Source organism: Ammospiza nelsoni, chromosome 24 (genome assembly GCF_027579445.1).
Source record: "Ammospiza nelsoni isolate bAmmNel1 chromosome 24, bAmmNel1.pri, whole genome shotgun sequence".
Lineage (NCBI taxonomy): Eukaryota > Metazoa > Chordata > Aves > Passeriformes > Passerellidae > Ammospiza > Ammospiza nelsoni.
In genome coordinates this window covers 3297133-3318678 of record NC_080656.1, presented here as the reverse complement: position 1 = coordinate 3318678, position 21546 = coordinate 3297133, and the positions used below count along the sequence as shown (strand labels likewise).

General features: G+C 50.0%; 1 protein-coding gene across 4 annotated transcripts in view; it reads right to left on the bottom strand.

Annotated features, from left to right (window-relative positions):
- LOC132083618 (protein CEPU-1) overlaps nt 1-21546 on the bottom strand; it is a 391422-nt gene that overhangs the window by 48561 nt on the left and 321315 nt on the right. For all 4 annotated transcript variants that reach the window (XM_059488402.1, XM_059488404.1, XM_059488401.1 and 1 more), the window contains one exon: nt 2887-3119. In XM_059488402.1, coding sequence (XP_059344385.1) covers nt 2887-3119 — 233 coding nt within the window. The remainder of the gene's footprint in view (nt 1-2886; nt 3120-21546) is intronic.

Genomic DNA, 21546 nt, shown 5'->3' with positions numbered 1-21546 from the left:
AGGCTGAGAAAAACTCCACTTCATTTGCAACAAAGAAGGTTTAAGTTAGATATTAGCTATACATTTTCTAATTAAAAAGGTAGCAAAGCAGTAGAATAGATTGTCTGGGGAGACTGAAGAACCTGCTTTGTTAAAGATTTTCAAGAATAGCTTTCACATGTGCTTGGCAGCGAGGTCTCTGCCTGGTTGAAGGGGGACGGGATAAATTAGCTCTTGAGGTGCCTTTTCCCCACCTATTTTGGGATCTTGGCCATCCAATAGAGCCAGCCTAGAAATAAATGTGCAGCTCACCCCTTGCTGCAGTGTGGGCATCCTCATTTCTGGGTGTTTCTACCTCATTTTCTCCTTGGGGAGATTCCTGACCCTTGTACCCTGATGGAATATCCTTCTCCCACCCCCACCCCTCTCCTGTGTTTTGCTCGCACCTCATTTTCTCCTTGGGGATCATTCCTGACCCTTGTACCCTGATGGAATATCCTTCTCCCACCCCCACCCCTCTGCTGTGTTTTGTTCTCCCCCCTCCCACAGCTCTGCTTCCCTCCATCAGCCCTTGGCCAAAACCACAGATGCCCTCCATCCATGGCTGTTTCCCAGAGACATCCCCTAAACCTGAGGAGGAGGAGGGATGCAGGCATGGGCTCAGAGTGTCTGGGCATGGCTGATATGCACCCATCCTGGGGGAGCAGCAGGCTGAGCCATCCTGGCTGGAACGGGGAGAGCTCCTTGCCCCCCAGCAATCAGTCCCTTTGGACAGCACAGCCTGCCCCGGGGCACGATTTAATTGCATCCTGAGAGGCTGGAGCGCTCCTGCCCCCAGGCCTGGTGCAGCAAGGGGAAGCTCAGGACCTGCTTAGAGCAACCTGCACACCTTCCTCTTCCTGGTTAAATCTGTTTAAAAGGAGACACCCCCTTTCCCACCTCCTTGAATCACCTCTCCTTTCCTATCAAGCTGCAGGAACGGGCAAAATGTGCCAGGGTTGTGTGCTGAGCTTGGCACATCCCTGAAATCTGGTGCTGAGCAACCCTGCTTTCCTAGGAGGGGGAATAAGCACCATTTCCCACAAGCTGAGTGTTGTTTTGGACAGGATTATTCCAGAATACATATTTATAGGGCCCATTTTCCAAGGCAGGAGAGTTAATCCTGGCACCACAGCCCAATTTTCATGGAGGTCATTAAGGCAGGTTTCCCTTTAATTGGACATGATAATTCACTTTCATGTCCTGCTCTGAGAAAGGGCTGGGTGAGCCAAAGAACAGCTTTTCAAATTAGGGGGCTTGCTCTCCAGAGCTGGAATTTCTGAGGATCTTCAGCACATTACAGGACTGAGCCCATCACTGAATCATCCCATACTTAACTGCTGCAAGGAGTTAAGCTCTGACCTTTTCCTGCAATACCCAAATATCTCTTCCTAATGATACAGCAAGACACGGGAGGGCTGGGTCTGGATGTCTGGTGATACAGGAAATTTAGGTCAGGAAACAGGAATCAGAAGAGAATAGATAGAAATTGTCCTGCAGCCCCTCAGCATCTGATAGCGAGTTCAGAACTTGCTGGTGATGGACTTTGGCTTAAGAAATTCAGGCAGGTAATAAGAGATTGCAAGATAAACAGCCAGAACCAGGGCTGGCAATGCATCCTCTTCCCCTCTGTGCTTAATGGAGATGGAGAAAGTCCGGCTCTGGTTAGTCAGCTTGATTGCTTGAAGAGGAAAAGGAAAATGAAAAGGGAGGGAAGAAGAAAAATAAAGGCCCTGAGTCTGGGTTTTTTCCCCACTTCTATTCATTAGGCTGTCAATAGTGCTCAGGCCTGGAATATCGACGGTGGATTAGCTCAACCCGACTCTGTGTACAAGACCAATGCCTTTTTAACCCAGCTTGTTTCCAAATCAATACACCCATCAGCATTCGAAAATTAGCCCGAGACGAGATTCCAATACTCAAGCTGGTGTGTCATGTTAAGAGGGCTCCCGGCCAAATCACAGAAGAAGCAGCATGAATAAAAACAGTTGCTAGCAAGGGATTAGGAATTTTTCATTAATCTTCCCCCAGGCTAAGAGCTCATCAGGCTCCTGTGTGTCCCTCCACGAGGCTCCCCCTTGTCCAGCTCTTGCCCTGCCACATGGGCACAGGATCAATCTTCCATGAATGTCCATCTGCTTGGCCATCTTATGTGGCCACACCTGTCTGTCTCCTCTCAAGAAGTCGTTTGTGCTCACACACTTGCTGAAGAGCACATGTAGGCATCCACTGAGCCACCAAAAGTGCTCCAGCACCCTGTGCTGGTCTTTCTCCTCCTCTTCCTCCTCCAAAAGTATGGAATTTCAACACACAAACACATATTGTTGCTAGGCATACACACACTCCCACAAAGCACACAAATCTGTCAGCTCTCTCTTTTTCCCCAACACAAGTTTTACTTCAAGCACTGCCTCCAGCTTGGAAAACAAAAAAACATCAAAAACCAACAACAACAACAAACAGCACTGCGGGTCTGCCAGTGACTGTGTTAGGAGGCAGAGCTGCCTATAGCAGAGCCCTGGGATTATGTCAGCAAAGATGGATAAAACCAAGCCTGACAGAATTCAAGAAGCATTTGGAGAACACCCTCAGAGATATGGTGACTCTTGGGTATAGTGCTGTGCAGGGCCAGGAGTGGACTCCATGATCCTTGTGGATCCTTGTGGGTCCAGAGAACTCAGCAGGTTCTATGATTCTGTGAAAGTCATTACCCAGCTTGGGACAATCCAAGCTTGTGGATCAGACTCTACTTCTGCACCAAGCTGTGTTGAATGCTCAGCATAGGAGCAATGGGATGAGAAAACACCAAGGCAAAAGGAACAGAAAGCAAAGTCCCAAGCCCTCCACAAGAAAACTCCCTTTTCTTACCTTGCACGATGAGATGGACACGCGATGTCTTGGGGTGATTGTCTGTCTGCACAGAGCAGGTGTAGGGGCCCTCATCGTACACATCCACATCCTGGATCAGGATGCTGTACTGGGTTTTGGTGTTGGCCAGGAGCACCACCCGAGGGTCCAAGCACCACTTGTCATTGCCGGCATAGAGGATGCTGCTGCGGTTCAGCCAGGCCACCCGGGTCACCCGGTTGTCCACGGAGCACCTGGGGAGAGGCACAGAGGTGACCCATCTGTGTGCTGCTCCTGGGCGCTCTCCCTCCCTCCCCTCCAGCCCTCCTGGTCCTCCTGGCACTATTTTTAGCTTTGCTGTCAGCAGCACTTTCAGAGACCAAGAGCATTCAGTGTCCAAAAGGGACAAGGTCAGAGCTTTTCCTGCGGTGCTCAGGGCACCAATATCCATCTAAACCAGCAGCTCCAGAGATTTGACCAACAGCTTCACAGAGTTTTCAGATGCAGGGAAGTCAGAGCCACCCAATACCAGCCTTTCACTCCTCCATTCCAATTTATTCTTTTGCAAACTCCCAGACAAACAGAGCTGAGCCCAAGCCTCCATCACGAGTCCACACTTTTTTGGGGGGGGGCAGGTTGTTACTTCCTGCCCAAATCCATCACCTGTCATTCTCTCTGCAGACCTTCACATCCCTGCAGCCACACAAAGAGATGCAAAGTGATGCTGGGAAAGCTTGTGCTGCTTGACAAAGGAGCAAGGAAAATTTATCTTTGGAGAAAGCCATCTTTGACACACACCTCTAAAGAGAAACCTTGAACATCTGACCATTTGTCCCCTCTGTCAACTTTTCCTTCCATACCCATCACCTGCTCCACTGCACCTCCCTCACTTGTGAGCTGAGCATTTCACTTATCCAGGGATGTTTTGGAAGTAGAAATCCTCTATATTCAGCCTCAATAAGCACCTGAGTTCCCTCCAGAGACAACACAGTACAAACCTAGAAATTATTTTGATCCTGAAGGAGATTACTTTCCTGTCAACATTAGATGGGATCCGTCTTGCTCCTCCCAAAAGTCTCTGCCAGCCCTGCAACCCCCCATCCCCATGTCCTCAAGTCAGGTTTGAGTCCTCAAAGCATCAAGAAGTTCTCTAAGCAGCAGAAACCTGCAGCCCCCACAGCCAGCTAAACCCCTGCTTCTGCCTGAGAAATTTTGGGATTACGGAACCATTGGGATTTGGCCACACTTTGCTGGATGCTGGCCCCATAACATAATGTCCCTTCATAGAATCACTCAGCCTCAGATCCACTGTTTATATTCTCCCCCAAACTACTTCATTACTTGTGCAGTGGCTGGGATGAAAATTAACTTCAGAGGCACTGAGAGGGAGCCCAGCAGCTTCTGGGATGTCTCACTCAGGTTGACTTCAAGGAATGTGAGGGACTTAATGGGCTCCACGTGCCAGACTGCACTGACAGGGCAGCTAATGGCAAGGATGCTGTATCTGTGGCATGTGGACTTGTCTTGGACACTTTAGGGAGTGTGTCCTTTCTCTGGGTGAGCTGTCTCCTTACTGGGGGTCCTTATAGCCCCCTTTGGGTGGGGATGTACAGTTTCTGCACAGTAACAAGTGATAGAACAAGATGCAATGGCCTCAAGTTGCACCAGGCAAGGTTTAGATTGAATATTAGGGAATATTTCTTCACTGAAAGGGTGGTCAAGCCCAGGGCTGTGCTGAAGTCACTGGAGGGATCTAGAAGTCCCATAGATGTGGCACTTGGGGACATGGATTCGTGGAGGACCTGGCAGTACAGGGGAATGGTTGGACTGATCTTAGAGGCTTTTCCAACCTTAATGACCCTGTGATGGAAGGCTTCTCTTCCTGTGTCCATTACTGATGCCAGGGAAGACACAGGAACCCACCTGGGGACAAGCTGTCTCATCTCATTCAGCCTCTTTTTGGAACCTCTTTGGCCCCAGCGATTACAGGAGAAGCCAAAATAACCCACCCAGCCTCAACACACAAATTTTTGGGATTGGGGGTGACAGGAAACGTGCATAAGATGTTTTGTCTGCAGCACAGGACACCCCTGAGTTGCCAGTACCCAACTCCTGCTCCATCCTCCCTCCCTGGTGTGAAAAACAGCCAATAAATTAAACCATTTTACTACTGTTCCATAATGATATTACGATAATAATAAATTAAATGTGAACAGATTTTTATGATCTACATTTAAAAAAAGCAATAGATTCAGTCTGGGCTGAACACCAAGAACTTGGCTCTTGCTCTCAGCTGCATTACAGCTTGAGTGAAAGGCCTGAGAGTTTAGCTGCACAAGTTGAATCAAACTGGAGATTTCTTCCCAGAGGATGGGTTTAGTATATTGAACTCCAAATCTCAGCTCTGCTGGTAGCTCAGACCTATGGGGCACGAATAAAATGAAGTGGTTATTTGGTGTTTGGCTCTGGTACCATGAAATAGGCTCCTGTGGTGGTGGTTCTGCACAAACACAGGGGTGTCCAGGACTGGGTGATGAGAAACCAGACATGACTTGAATTTCTCACCCAATCCCCTCTGCAGACATTACCTTGAGGAACTGTAAGCAGGCAGAACTAAAAATATATATTTCCCCTCTCCTCCTCCACGCCAGTATCCTTTATGAAATGCATCAGCTTGGAGATCCTTGGATAATAATGGAGCCAGACAGTGTGCAATCCAAGCATTCCCTCTATCACATGGGCATTTAAGTGCTTTTGAAAAGCAACGGGGCTCAGGTAACGCATGAGGCAACAGTGAAATAAGTGCTGTCGCCCTTCACAGCACGCGGGCACAATCTCTCCTTATCATCCAGACACGCTTCCCTGTCCCTGGGATCGGCAAGCTTCAAGCTGGTACTTTGTATTCTTCCCTGCCTCTTAAAGCTCCTGAGCCTACATATATATATATATATATATATATATATATATATATATATATATATATATATATAACAAAACACAGCACGGCTCCTGGGAAAGAGGTGCTTTGACCTCTGGATGCACTGGGCTATTTAGGGATTGGCAGTTGTGCTCCTTCCTGAGCTGCTTCCAAGCACTCTGCTCCTCCTGCTCTTCCAGCCTCTCCTGCTCCTCAAGCCCCTCCTGCCCCTCCTATTCCTCCTGCCCCTCCAGCCCTTCCTGCCCCTCCAACCCCTGCAGCCCCTCCTACCCCTCCTCTTCCTCCAATCCCTCCAGCCCCTCCTTCTCCTCCAGCCCCTCCTGCCCCTCCAGCTTCTCCAGCCCGTCCTGCTCCTCCAACCCCTGCAGCCCCTCCTGCCCCTCCAGCCCTTCCTGCCCCTCCAGCTTCTCCTGCCTCTCCAGCCCCTTCTGCTCCCCCAGCCCCTCCTGTTCCTCCTGCCTTTCCAGCCCCTCCTGCTCCTCCATCCCCTCCAGCCCCTCCAGCCCCTTCCTTCTCCTCCTCCTCCTCCTCGCACAAGCACCGGTCAGGGTCGCCGTGGCCGAGGCTCATCACAGCGACCCGATGCTCTTCCAGCCCCTCCATCTGCTCCTCGTTCCCTCCTCCAGCAGCTCCTGTCTCCAGCAGCCCGGTGCAGGGATGGAAGCCTCCTCTCCCACACGTGGGCAGCCGAGCAGAAACCCTTTGGCTTTGGCCAGCAAGCCACGCTCCAGGCACAGGTGGAGAGCAAAGCCACCGCCGAGCCCGCAGCCTCCCATCCTTCCACCCTGCTCCTGGCAAAGTGCAAAGCCCTGGGATGCCTCCTCCACCTCGCTGGAAGCTCTCACTTTCCCTCTCAGCCCAGGATGTGCCAGGGAAGGAGGGGAGGGAGAGGTCCTTGGGGTGCCGGAAAGCACTGCTTGCCTCCAAAAAGATGATCTAAAAACAATTAAGCACAGATGAGGTAATTTTCTCTCTCAAGATCCTTAATCCTTGTTCCACTCCTGCTCAGACAGCAAGGACTTCTCCTGCAGGAAGATGAAAAACTGCTGTGTGCGAGCACAAGGTGGAGATGATGCTGCTCTGGATTCTGCTGCCTCCCTCTGCTGTTTCCTTCCCAATGAACCCGGAGTCTCAAGCCTTGGGGTTTCTCCTCTGGGAGAGGGGAGCACTGCCTAACTCATCACTGCTACAGCATCCTGGGCCAGGCAGGGATGGTTTATAGAGAGATGAAGTTCCTCATGCTGCACCAGCCCCTCTGCTCCCTGAGGACTCTGAGAGCACCTCAAAATGACCACAAATTGGGGCATTTTAGACATTTACATGCACTGAGTAAAGGTGAGAGCTGTGAATCTCCGTCCTCCTCACCTGTCCCAACCCACCTGCCCTCCCAAATTAATGATGTGTGGTGGGTGCAAAGGAATGATGTCACCCTGTTTTTTTAAGATTTTCTAAGCCTTCTGATGTTGACATTCTTGTAGCGAACTTTCTCACACACTTTCTCTAAATAACTCATTGTTCTGCATTCCTTTATGGAGGAGGAGAAAGTTGATGGACTGTTGGTCTGTCCAGTGTCATTGGAGAGGTGGCGCTGTCACCCTCCAATCTGCTGTCACTTTTGGAAAACTATAAATGTTGGAGTCAGAAAATAAACTTCCCTTTTTTCTTCACCTTGAGAACAGCGGTGTGCGCTTGTGTTTTTTCATGTCCTATAGCGACAGCATACAGGGTGGAGCTGCCCTTTCCAGATCTGTCAACATCTCCCACAGCCAAAATTTCCAGGCTTTGTTATCCACCCTGTTCTATCAAGTTGGTCCATTGGGGACTGACCACTTTCTCCCAAACTGGTATTCCCAAACATTTCCATAGCCTGAGGGTTCAGCTCATGCATCCACAGGGCCCCACAGGTGCAGCCAACAGCCCACCTGGCTGTAGGGACAGCACTCAAACACAAATTAGAAGAGGGAAAGCAACAGCACAAGGATTCTACCAGCGAGCACACAGACGGCTGAAAATGCCAACAAAGCCATCAGTGGGGACAAAACAGCCTCGTAAACAAGTACCAGGAATAAACAATCAGCAGGGTGCTGAGGCTGAGTTCCCTGACCACTGATCCCACCCGTGCTGCGTCCCCAGCACCTCCCTGCGACTCCAGAGCAGCCACAGATGGCACGCACCAGCAGTGACGTGCCCTCCTGAATTTCTCTCTTTGCTTTCTCGAGTTTGCACACAAAAAAATGACATGAGAGGAGGTGGGCAGGCAGTGGGGGGAAGGAGGTTTTTAATTACTGAAGTGTAGTAATTGGCACACAACACTTTTTTTGTTGCCTCTTATGCAGATTGCTGGTGTTCCAGAGGGCTGGGCTGGAGAGCACAGATTGTCTCAACCCAGCAGGACACACAAGAAATGAATAATGTTAATTAGAACTGAAAAGAGCTCAGCAAAATTACCAACCTGATTGCTGCTTTCATTGCAATTATCAAGGTACAAGCTCCATCATGGGGAGGCAGAACGGGGCTAAGCCTGGCTCACCCCATCAAATGTGGAGGCCCAGCCTGGGCTGTGACCAAACTGACCCTCCCCCGGCTCAATTCTCCTTCCACCACCCCCTAATATTCATGGCATGCCCACCCTAGAGAAACCACCTTCCTAAATCCTGGCCACTTGGTGGAATTTCACAATGGCATTGACCTGAAATCTTTAGGTTGGAAAAAACCTTTAAGACCATTGAGTCCAAGCATTAACCCAGCACTGCCAAGCCCACCCCTAAGCCATGTCCCCAAGTGCCACATCCACCATCAAGCATCCCCAGATGTCTTTTCATTTTCTTCCCAGTCCAACTCAGCCACTCCCACACACTTCCAGATTTTTAATCAATCCCATACCAGCAACGTTTTGTCTGCTATGAGATAAACCAAGCTGGAGATTGGGAATAAATTTAGGGTTTATCTTAAAATTGGGTGCAAATCCTCCCACTGAGGCTGGGTAAGATGACAGGATGCTCTGGGCCTGCCTTGTTCCCAGTTTCTCATATCCCAGACATCACCTTCCAGCCTCTGCACTGCCAGCCAAGCTATAAATGATCAACTAAACCAGCCCGCCGCCCGAGGCAGAGCTCCACATCTTCAGATTTATTTCTGTGATTATCACATTTTATTGTTATTTATTAGGATTAATTAAAGGCCGCGCTGTGAACAACTCAATCCCAGTCAGGCACAGTCTCACAGACTTTCCTATGATGTTTAGGAGAGAATTTTGGCCATCAATTCCTGGGCACAGGGAAAGCTGGGGCCAGATTGTGCCATGCTCCCTGGGACAGGCACTGCCCACAATCCTGCAAGGCTGGCATGCCCATGCCATGGACAGCCTGAGGTGTGGCTATCACACAGAACATGGTCTGGAAGCTTTTTAACTAATAAATATCGAGCCAAATCTCTCATTGTCACAACCCAGTCTGGTTTCGCTCTCTCTGCTGCATTGGGCTAAGTCACGCACCAGCAATTTCTCCCAGTCCAGCCCTTCTCCAGCAGGATTTACAGCATCCTCCCTTTCTGTGCACACCCAGCCTGTGTTTGCTCACACAGCCTCCCTGCAGTGCTGTCTGCTCACATCCACAGGGCTGGCCAGTGCTGCCCTGCACACCAACCCCACACAGCACACACTGAGAGCACCCACACACGTGGGGAACGGCGTGTGCTCCCCCAGCAATAATCCCATTCTGCTGAAATAGGGACACCCAGCTCAGGCCATGGAGATTGGATGGTAAGGCTGGATGTGCTAGTCACAGGCAAGGAGCAGGAGACATTCACAGTGAACTGTTAGATTAAAATATCTGTAGGTTTGGTACTGCTGAAAGCCCCCAGTGCTCGGTCAGGGACTCTAATGGGGGCTGGAGGCTGAGCCCTGCTGGGGTGAGTGGCTGTGATCAGGTTCTTGGCATTCCTTTCCTCACCTGCTCCCCAGGACCAGCCCAGTCATCCTGGCCCTCACTGTGAGTTTGGCTGGAGGGCATCCCTGGAGCTCCCACTGATGTGACACCACCAAAGACACAGCCCGAGGAGCTTTTCACAGCAGAGTGGCTCACGGTGCTCTTCCCTGCATGGGCAGCCTTGTTCCTGCCAGGCAGGAGCTGACCCAATGATTAACTCAGCAGTGGGGTCTGCCAGGAAAGGGGGGTCCCTGCTGGGGTTGGCGCCTTCCTTCTGTGCCCTCTGCAGCAGCCAGAGCCTCTCCAAAGGCTGCAGGGTGAGGAGGCACCCTTGGATCAGTGCCCCTTCAAAATAACATTGAGCTGGTCAAAAAGAATGCTCAGAAGTGGAAAATAAAACCCCTTTGTGTTTCCCCCTCTCTTCCCTGCCCAGACAGCTCCATGTTGGTTGTTGCAGAGGGGTTCAGGGCCCTGGACTGTGAGGTCCTGCATTTCCCACTGGCCCATGCAAGTTCCTGCCCTTCATTCCTGCCCTCTGCAAGGCTTTAAAGATATCTGGCACCTCCTTGCCAGGGAGTGTGAGTTAACTCATGTTTATAAAGTACCTGATCTCCTCAATTGAAAGTTTATACATGCAAATGATTCACACTAATTACATTAATAATAATACTGGGCTCAAAAAGATCCGCCTTGGTTCACTGCCCGGGATTTGCAGAACTGCAAACAACTCCCAGTGCGCTGCCTTAGACACGGCTATTGGCACATGCCAAGGAAACAGGAGGAAACCGGACTGGGAAGGGAAGAAGAGCTGCAAAAAGAGCTGGAGCTCCTGCTGACTGAGCATCAGGCAGGGTGGGGAGCAGGCACGGATCCTGTGAACACCTCTTTGTGCATCCTGCTGTCCTCAGATTCTGTGAGCACCTCTGTGTGCATCCTGCAGTCCTGGGATTCTGTGAGCACCTGTGTGTGCATCCTGTGAGCACCTTTGTGTGCATCCTGCAGTGTTGGGATCCTGTGAGCACCTCTGTGTGCATCCTGCAGTGTTGGGATCCTGTGAGCACCTCTGTGTGCATCCTGCTGTCCTCAGATTCTGTGAGCACCTCTGTGTGCACCCTGCAGTGCTGGGATCCTGTGTGCACCTGTGTGTGCATCCTGTGAACACCTCTGTGTGCATCCTGCAGTGCTGGGAGAGCCCTGTGCCGGCCCCAGGGCTGCTGCAGAGCGGGCAGATCGCGATGCAGCCGGCAGGGATGGCTCGTCTGGAAAAGTCTTTATCTCTCTGCAATGCAGCAGTGCACCAGCACCTTTCCAAGTCCCGTGCTCGGCTCATCCAGCCTTTCTATTTATCCTCCTATTGTCTCTGCTAACAACAGGGCTCTGCATATCTATAGCATCTTCCATCTCAGCATCTCGGAGCATGCCACAAAACATCAATGAGGGCAGCAGGCATGGCAGGAAGTCCCTAACCCAGGCTGTGGCTGGCTCCCTGGGGCACCACTGGAGTGTGTTCCTGGCCAATCTGCCTGGGTGCCCTCCAGAAGTGCTAATGGCACCAGACACAGGGTGACACCAGCACCAAAAAGCCTGTGGGCAGCTGTGGGGGGACACAAATGACATGGGCACTGTCAGGACCCAGGACATCCCTCTGGCTGCTCAGGATGGCCAGGACCCCTGCCAGGGGTCTCAGAGACCCTGGCACAGAGCCCAAAATGCCCCTGTGGTTTCGATTATGACCCATGGAGCAAATTACCAACCTTATATGAAAATCAGCAAGCCACAACAGTTTAGGTAGAATAATAGTGAAGTTATCACAGGGTGGAAAAGTAGATTTTGGGGGTTTTAGAATGGGGGTTCAGGAGGCAGGATGGAGGGATCTGGGCGTGTCCAGCCTTTCTTCTTCTTCTTCTTCTTCTTCTTGGCCTCCATCTTCTGCTGTGATGGTGGCACTTTTAGATTGGTTTAGAGTAGAAGCTCACTGTCTAACACAGGTGATAGGTATTGGAAAGTAATTGTAAACATTGTACCGGTAGTTTTTAGTATAAAGACATAACAGTGCCCTGGGGGCAGGCAGAGTGCCTGGAACTGTCCTGCTGGATGGACCTTGGCAGGGCAGGAGAAAATTTTTTATAGATAAGAAACAATAAACAACCTTGAGAATGAGAACTGAAGAGCTCTGACTCCTTCTTCAAGCGCTGGGCTGGGAAAAGAGACTTTCCAACTTTTCTCAGGGTCATTCTGACCAGCTAGAGATCCCGACAGGGTACCACCAGGGAAGCCATTGGAGGGATCCTGTGCTGAGCTGTGGGACAGTTATTCCTCAGGATTTTCTCCTTTTTCTGCATTCCCAAAGCCCAAGTAATGAACAGGAGCCTCCTGGATGCCAGCAGGCAAAGCCACCCCTCCCCTGGCAGTCTTCCAGGGTTGCCTACAGAAGGATCCTCACTCCATCAGCCCAGCCCAGGACCAAGCTCTGGCAGCTTCAAAAAGAGGTGTGGAAAATGCCACGGGAAGAAAATAACTCCCTGATGATCTCATCCTCTCCTCTCAAACATTACAGAGCAGTGTAAACCCTTGCAAACAAGGTCTCCTCATCTGAGGAGGTGCAGAGAAATTATTTTCTCTCTCTGACTCGAAAAGAACAGGGATCTCTCTCCTTGCTCTGGGCTTCTGTCTAGAAAAAATGCTCTTTACCACCTACTAGTCCGGGGCTGAGCCACTCAAATCACCCCAACTCCCCATCCTTCAGCCCCCCCAGCAGCTCCAGCTCTCTTCCTGCACGCTGCACTGCCAGCAGCCAGTGAAGAGAAGTTGTTTTCTCTCTCTGCCTCCAAAAGAACAGGGATCTCTCTCCTTGCTCTGCGCTTCTCTCTAGAAAAAACGCTCTTTATCACCTACTAGTCCTGGGCTGAGTCCCTCAACTCACCCCAACTCCCCATCCTCCAGCCCCCCAGCAGCTCCAGCTCTCCTCCCGCACGCTGCACTGCCTGAACAGCGCTGAACTCGCCCAATTACGAGCTGTGCCCCGGAATAAATCCCGGTTCTGCTTTGCCGAGTGACACTAATGGCCCTGGAATAAAGCGATGCCATCCACCCCAACGGGCTGCAAAGGAGCGCGTTTAACTGCGCACGCAGGCAAGGCACTGCTGAGCTTAACTGCACTGAAAATGCATTCCAAAGGAAGCGATGCACTTAACTTATCACAAGTGGGAAATTATCACTGAAGTGGCTTTTCCTTAGAAGTTGAGGCACAAAACAGGAGCGGTGAGGGGTGAACGCTTTCTGCCAGGGCTGCAGAGAGGGATGGAGGAGGGAACGGGAGGCTGCTGAAGGATGCTGCGAGTCCGGGGGCTCTGTGAGGAGGAGCAGGGGGTGAGAGGAGCTGCAAACAGAGGGCTGCAGGGCACTGGTGGGGATAACACAGGAAACCTGCCCAGGGAAGGCTACAAGATCAGGAATCAGGTTTTCAAGGCACTGGCAGAGCTGCTCTGGGGAGCTTGCACTGTCACTGCCTTCTGCTGACCAGCTGGGTCTAGATATGATCATGGAAAGGTTTGGGCTGGAGAGAACCTTAAAGAATATCCTGTTCTATCCCTGCCATGGGCTGGGACACCTTCCACTATCCCAGGTTCTCATCCAACCTGACCTTGGGCATTTCCACGGATGGGGCAGCCACAACTTCATGCAGCAAAAATATGCTGCTATTGTACATATATATACACCATGTCTATATATATCCATCTACCTATTAACTATCTATATATTCTCCATCTATATATATTATATCTATATATACCATGCCACCTCTATAATTCTGGCCTTGGACACTTCCAGGGATGGGGCAGCCACGACTTCATGTAGCAAAAATATGCTGCTATTGTACATATATATACCATATCTATCTATCTATCTATCTATCTATCATCTATCTATCTATCTATCCATCTATCTATTCTTTATCTATATATTCTCTATCTATATATTCTGTATCTATATATTCTCTATCTATATATTCTCTATCTATATATACTATATCTATATATGCCATGCCATCTCTATAATTCTAGCCTGGGAATAATTGCAGGTTACCACACCACCTTCCTACACCAGCTCTCCCTCATGCTCCTAATTGCATCTTCACCACGAGCTCGTCATGCTTCTGCTGCCAGGTGGGGAGAGATGGGGAGAGACAGAACAAGGACAAGTAGCAAATCCTTAAAATTAAAATAGAGGTGGTCCCAGCAACTCAAGGCTGAGTAGGAGGAGTGGGGCATCCCAAGCCTTTGGAGATGAATCCTGACACCTTGCAGCGCTGTGCTGCGTCACAGGGTGATTCTTCCTTGGCAGAAGAGCACAAACAGCTGAGAGAAAAAGCTAAACTGTGCCTCTTGCCCTGACATCCCTCCTCAGAGAACGCAGCTCCCTAGCAAGAACCTGCACAGCTTCTCACAGACACATAAACCCCACCACAGAGCCAGATCTTCTCCCACTGCCTAACCAGGAGGTGGTTTGCTACATAAACAAAGTTCAAGTGCTCCTCTCATGACTCCCATGTGACTCATCACAATGGGGTGGGGACTTGTGCCTGACAGAAGAGCCTGGAGAGGCATTGACAGCAAGGCAAGTGGGGAACCAGAGGGAATGGAAGAGGAGCAGGAGGGATGTCAAGGAAGGAAACACGATGGAGCCAAAGCAATGGGACCTTCTCCAGCCATGCCATGGTACCAAAGCCCTCTCCTCATTTGTAAAATAGCACTAATGAGACCAGAAATAAAAGAGGGAGGGAGGGAAAGGACCCTTCCCAGTAAAGACACCCCCCATCCTTCCCTCTCCCCTTGAGGACATCATCCTTAAAATATATTTCATTTCGCAGCTGCATTATGGTACCACAAAATCCTGAGAATCCAATTTAAGAACAGATTACCTCCTCACTTACTTCATTTGAAGCAATTACATGTTAATTTTCATTGAGACCAGCCTAATGCATACCAATCTGATGCTGCAATCTCATTTGAATACTTGAGGGAAAGCTAGTTGGGCTCTGGGCTCTGGAGGCTCATATTTAAAGGGCCACTTCACATTTCCTTTCCCTTTTCCCCTGGTTGTTTACGTTCTCATCACACTTGTGGTGCTCCCTCCCTCCCTTCGGGGCGTTCCCAGCAGCTGCTGAGAGAAAATAAAAATGCCCAATGAGTGTTGCAGTGATGCTGCTGTGTCCATCAGCAGTGCAACCCCCAAGGCAGCACCTTCTCCAAACCAAGACTGAACATCACACACGTTCTTCTCCATCAGTGAGTATCAACCACGTTCTTCTCCATCACTGAGTAACATCCCAGCATCATAGTGCTCGTCTCAGCAAAGAGACTCCTCCTCCCTCTCTTCCTCCTCCTCCTCCTCCTCCTCCCAGGCAGGAACAGGCTCCACCACCACGTTTCTGGCCGATGGTTATCTCCAGCTCCCTCACACTCACTCAGTCTCTCCTATCTCTGCAGAGCTGCAGTATCGATCGTGTCTCGGACACCAAGCTTTGAGTAATTAATAATGCCAGGAGAGTGTGGATCCTGCTCTGGGTGAGGCGGGGAGGCAGCTGCCCCCGGCTGGCTGCACGCATCCCGGTGATAAGCATTCATGTTGGAGGCTGCACCTTAATTAGATTTTTCAGATTGCAGAAGCCCTGAGACACTTGTGCAGACACCATATAAATGTATATTGCATTGTACTGTAATTAATCCAAGGTGATGGAGCAGGAGCCAGGGATTCACAGTGAGACAATCAGCCTCAAAACTTCAGCACATCATGGGGCTCAAGCCCACCCTGTGGCCCAAACCAAGAAATCTCCCTCTTCACTCACCAGAGACACATTGAACAACAGGAACACCACAGAAGCCAAAGGTTTCCTGGTGCCTCCTCCCCAGACAAGGTTTTCACCATTATATGTACATCTTCCCTTCCACACAAGCAGTTTAACAGCCAGAAAGACAACAAAAAGCACCAAAGACAAGCAGAGATTAATTGCAGCTCCTCCTCCCCAAAAGAAATAATCGATTGCATCAGGCAGGTGCCTGTGCTGTCCCTGAAAGCACGTGGATGTCACAGCCACGGGCTCCAGACATTTGTATTCCACATCAGACAGCCAGGATGCTCCATGAGCACTGAGGGAACTGATGGGGTGAGAGAGTTTTGTTGGAGAAAATCTTTGGAAAAGGAGTTTGGGCTCAGGATAACCCAGGGAAGGTGCAGGAGGAGATGAAGTGACAGATGAAACATTGCTCTTTGAAACATCACTCAACCTCCTAAAGCCTCCTGTGCCTGTGCAAGTCACCTGCCTGGAGCAGGGGGGAGCTTTTGCTTGCTGGGAGCTGTGGGACATTTTCCTGGCTGTTATGAGCTTCCCTAGACAACAGAGATGCACAATCCAGGCTTGGATAGCTCAGGGCTGGTCCCTGTTCCTACTCTGCCTGCAGCAGAGATGCTCTGCTGACCTTGGATACACCCAAACCCCGAGCTGAGCTGGGTTTGCACCAACCCACTTCATCCCAACACTGCTCCCTCCGTCCTGGGGCAGCCAAGGGGTTCCACATGCATTTGGAAACTCCTATAATTTCTATTAATGCAATCAAACTGCTGCTGAGCCTTTGCCTGCAGGAAACAACCACCAGCACACTGGACCCTTTATGCAGAACCACTGGGCTGGATGGGACCCCTGGGGAATGTCCTGGCTGCTCCAAGCCCCACTGTGGCTCATTCAGAGGGTCCCAGGACATGATAGCTCAGCCTCCACTGTGCCCACAGGGTAAAAAGCCCTTTGGGGAGGGAGGGAGCTGAGCCTGGAGTTGCTCTGCCCACAGCACCTGTGGGTTTGGGAAGGGTGGAATGAGTTTGCAGGGCCCCACGGCGAGTGGTGAGAAACCAAATAATCAGGATTCAGGGGAGGAAAGGCAGTTACCTGGGCAACAGAGAGCTGCTAATCCATCTGCCACCCCGCAGGACTGCCCAGCTGCTCCTCCACTGCCGGGGAGCCCCCAGCCCACACTGCAGCTCCACGGCCTCATGGGGGTTATCCCAACCCAATTCCAGGGTGGTGGGAACCCAGAGGTGACCCCACACTCAGCCCTGTCCCGATGCAGCCCCTCCCCAGCCACAGCAGCTCTCAGCAGAGCCAGCAGCTCTCACTGCCCACCCCCACAGCCCGAATGATGGTGGCCATCCCCAAGACACAGAAGGAGCTGATGTCCCACAGCTCTGTCCTGCCCTGGGTACCACCCCTTCCCAAGGGACTGGCCATGCTTTTCCCCTGCGCCATCTCCCATCACACCCAAAAGCTCCTCTGCAGTGAGCAAGGAAGGAGATGGCTCTGCTGGCAGACATGGATGCAGGTGCCAAGGTGACACAAGGACACAGGGGATGCCAGCACCCCACCACGATGTCACTCTCCTGTCCCATGCACATTCCCACCCTCTGTAGTGACATGGGGCCCGCAGCAGCCTCTGCTCCCCATCCAGCTGCTTTGGCAGGTGGAGAAGCACCAGCACTCCAGCTAAAACAACAGCTTTGGTGGCTTGGGGATAGGATTTCAAAGCACATAGAGAAACTTTGCCTGTTTCCTACTGATCCAACTCAGTCCCTGTACAAGGCTTTGAAAACATGTCCTTTATAGTTTTCCATTTTGATGTCACATCTGTAAGAATATATGGTGGGGCTTTTTTTCCTTCTTCTTCCCCTCTTCTTCTTAAGAGGAGATATCCCACTTTGAACTCTAATTTTTATTTATTTTCATTTCACTAGAAAAGGACTGATTCCCCACTGAGCAGGGACGGAGGAAGAGAAAAGGGGGTGGGCAGGAAGCCTTCAAAAAGTGCCCAGATTTAATTTTTTATCAGAGGAATGGAAAGAGAAATTTGTTGATGATCAAACAGATTCAAGTACTTTAAAAGAAAGCGACCGCCGGTAAATGGAAACTAGTTAAGGAATTACATGAAAGACACGGGAGACACTCGAGAAGCAGAAGAAAGGCTGCAACCAAGTGGAAAACCAAACCCATCTGTCCCAAAGCACTGGAGCAGTGATGAGAAGGAGGTGAAGTGTTTGCTGTGCAGCAGCACAGATGATGGCAGAGCTGGAGGTTTGCAGAGCTCTGAGCCGGCCCCAGTGCCAGGAACCAGCACCCAGCCAGGGTTTTACCTGCCTGCCTCCCTGCACGGCTAAAACAAGTGGAGGCAGGCAAATAAAGGGCTGCATCACTCTGAAAAACAGCACCCCGGGGGCTCTGTGTTTTGCTTTTCCTCCTCGGCACATTCCAGCTCGAGTGCGCTCGCTTTATAAATTCGGAGGGAGTGGGATTGTTTGGGTTGGGTTTTTCCTCCCTTTGCTTTGGTTTTAATCCAACGGCAGCACTTGAACACTCTGGCTGGGAGCTGAGAAGTCAGCAGAGCTGGGCAATGGGATGTGGACAGAGTGATTCAGGGAAGAGGGAGGCAAGCAGAGGAGGAGGAGGAGGAGGTGAGACCATGGCCGCAGCAAGCTGGCCTGCAGAAGTCAAAGACAGACAGGGCTTGAGAGAAGGAGCCGGATCCATCCTGTGAAAAATGCCTATTTTATGATTGGCTTTTTGCAAATATTCAAATGAATATTATACGTCTTGTGTTAGAAAGTGATGCTGTATTAATTTTCTTAAGTAGTGTGTTAAATATAGTTTTAGGTTATAACATAATGTTAAAATAGAAACTATGCTGTGTAAGATACTTTTTTTTTTAAAGAAAGGACTCGCACTGAGATAGCAACCACAGGACACCTGAATCTTTCAGAGAAAAAGAATTTTCTGCTCTCTTATTAGGAAAAACGAGCTTCTTCCTGCTCGCTCAGCCCTGAAGATGCTGTCAGGATTCAGAGGAAGAAGCTGACACTGCCCAGACAGAATCCTGTGTTTGAATAGAATTTATGCATCATGTATGAGGTGTATGAATATGCAACAGGCTGTTGTTTTTAAGGGTTAATCCTCTGTTAATGTGGGTCCTTTTTTGGGCTTATGCTGCCCAGAAAGAGGCATCCAGACTGTCCATAACTCTTTGTTTTTATTGTCTCATATTGTCCTAATCCATATTGTCCAAATTATTATTACTCTAACTATATTACTATTTTTATTACCATTAAACTTTGAAAATTTTAAAAACAAGCGACTGACGTTCTTCACCCATCCCAACCCTAACAAGCCTTGCCGAAGCCCTGAAGAGGCCAGATCCTATTGCTTCCTGAACTGTGACCCGCCTGGCTTAGCTCAGAAATCTTTTAAATAGGAAAACAGAGCCGGCATTTGCTTTCATGCAGAGTCAGTGGTGAGCAAAGCCCAAGGGTTGCATTAGATTAGCAGCCGGCTCCTCCGAAGGCATGGAAACTTTGATCATTTAATATGTATGCACCGTGGCGGAGCACACAGGTCTCCAAACCCCAGTAAATGTTTTATTAGGGCAGCTCTGGCTTTTATGCCCAAGCCTTGCTCCTTTCGGACTCTGGGGATCTTGTTGTGATTGGGAAGACACTGTTCATCATCTCCCTCTCTCCCAGGAAGGGCTGTGCAGCTCCTGCCTTACTTTTCCCTCGGATCTCACTCAAAGTGCATTGCACCCCAGGAGCCTGGATGGTGGCAGGAATATCCCAAAATGACCCCATGCCCTCCTCAAAGATTCCTTTTGCATCTTGCAGAAACCCCAAGATGTCAGTGCAGATCACAGTGGGAGCAAAGGCTCTGCTCTTCCTCCTCCATCACCACCTTATGGACTCAGGGACAGGGTTTGGTGGTGGATCTGGCAGTGCTGGCTTAATTCTTGCACACAATGACCTTAGAGGTCTTTTCCAACTTTTCTGATCCTGTGAAAGTGTCCACCAGGCCTGCTCAGAGCTCCCAATCCCACCAGGACATGGCAGAGCCTCACTGGGAAGCCACCAGGCAGGAGCCACTCTGGGGTGGAGATTTCTGACTGAAGCAATGCAGAACCAGCCCCAAGCCCCTGAGTGCAGAACATCTACGTGTTATCAGAAACACTCTTTGATTATGTTCTTTTAATTTGCAAATTACTTGTAGTTGCCAAAATTTGGAAGTGAGTCATCGCCAAAGTGATTATTTGTTGTTGAAAATGTCATTTTGGTTGGAAATTTTCTTCTAAATTCTCACTAAACAGCAGAGTTTGCCCTCCATGCTGCCACACTCAACTCCAAATGGATATAACCCTGCTCAGTGCTGGATTTCCAGCTTCCCAAGGGCTGGGATTCAGATTAGGAACCAGTGCATGAAGAGAGAATGGGGCAGATACAATCTGCGTGTACAAGGACTATGCTTCAAAGGACACTGGGCCAGGACCATAAATCTGAGTGCACAATCCACCAAGAGACATTCTAGGGGAAAATTGCACCACTTGTAGAATTAAAGCAGCCCCCCCCCTTTTTTTTCCCCCGATTGTAAAAAATATTTACATCCAAAATAGACAAGAAAAGCCTAGTGCCAAGAAAATAGGGGATTTTTATAGATCCTGTTTCTGCAAGAAATTACCAAGACAACAAGTCACTAAGTTCTGAGAAAGGATTTGACATTTTCCTGAATAAAAATAGCACCTGAAGTGGCATCATTTAGGATTACACCTTATGGGCAAGTGCTGCCGAAGCAGCCGGAGTATAAAACCCTTCCCATGCGTGGAAAAATTCACCTGTGGGATCCCACCAGGGATGCTTCATTGTTTCCCCTTTTCTATAGTATTTCACACTAATTTCCAGGGAATCCTCTTGGTTTTGTCACTATTAAGTTTGATTAGATTTTTTTTTTTTGCTATAAAGGAATTACAAGGAGCAGAAATTGTCATGCTTCAAGGCATGGACACATCATCAGCTTGGAATGAGAACGACCCCACGGTGCCATCCGGTGTTCTAGGGGATTTCTGGATTAAGCAGAGAGCCAGGTTTTTCTCCCAGGTGCAGCCACTTGTGCTGTGAGATTTGTCTACAAAAGCACACCAAAATTCCAACCCACTGGGGCTATGGCTGCAGAACAAAGAGCAAGCGGGGTGGGTGTGGACAGGTACCTGGTGGGAAGGGAGCACCACATCCAGGCAAGGATGCATCTCCAAAAACACATTCTCTGGCTGTTCTACCTTCCACATTTTCTCTTGAGAGCACAAAACCCACCCACGTGCACACGGCAGCACACCGTGACAAAAGGAGACCGGACGCCAAGAAACACAGGGGAAAGCCTGGACATGGAATGACTGAATGAGGACACTGGGATTTTGGAGAAGCATTATGATCATGACAGCTCTCTGCATTTTCTACCTCCAGCAACAGAAAGCCCTGAGGTGCCTGGAGAAGGGCAGAGGATGAGGTGTTGCCACAATCCCCACAGCCCTTATTGCTGCATCCCATCGGATGGGATCTAAGCCCTAATAAGAACATGCATCCATCTCCCAGAGTGACAGTGGGACACAGCCCAGCTGCACCTCTCCTCTCTGGGACAGATCCCATCTCCACCAGGCACAGGCCTTGTCCCGGTTCCCTGCTGGGCAGGTTTGTCCCTGAGCAGGCAGCACAGGCTGGATAGCTCAGTCCTTTGGGGGCAGAGTGTCTGAGTACCCAGGCCACTCTCAGCCACAGGCAACCTTAGCAAGCTTAAGGGATATCAGCTCTTTTTAGTGATTCTTAGCTCTTATAATTTCAGCTCTTTGCTTGCTAAGGTGCCCAGGCTGGCTGCGAGGCAGATGTGAGAGAGAAGACTCATTCTGGAGTTGCACAGTGATGGTTTTAGTGGGGGTCTGTGAAGGGTTCCAGTGATGGCTCTTC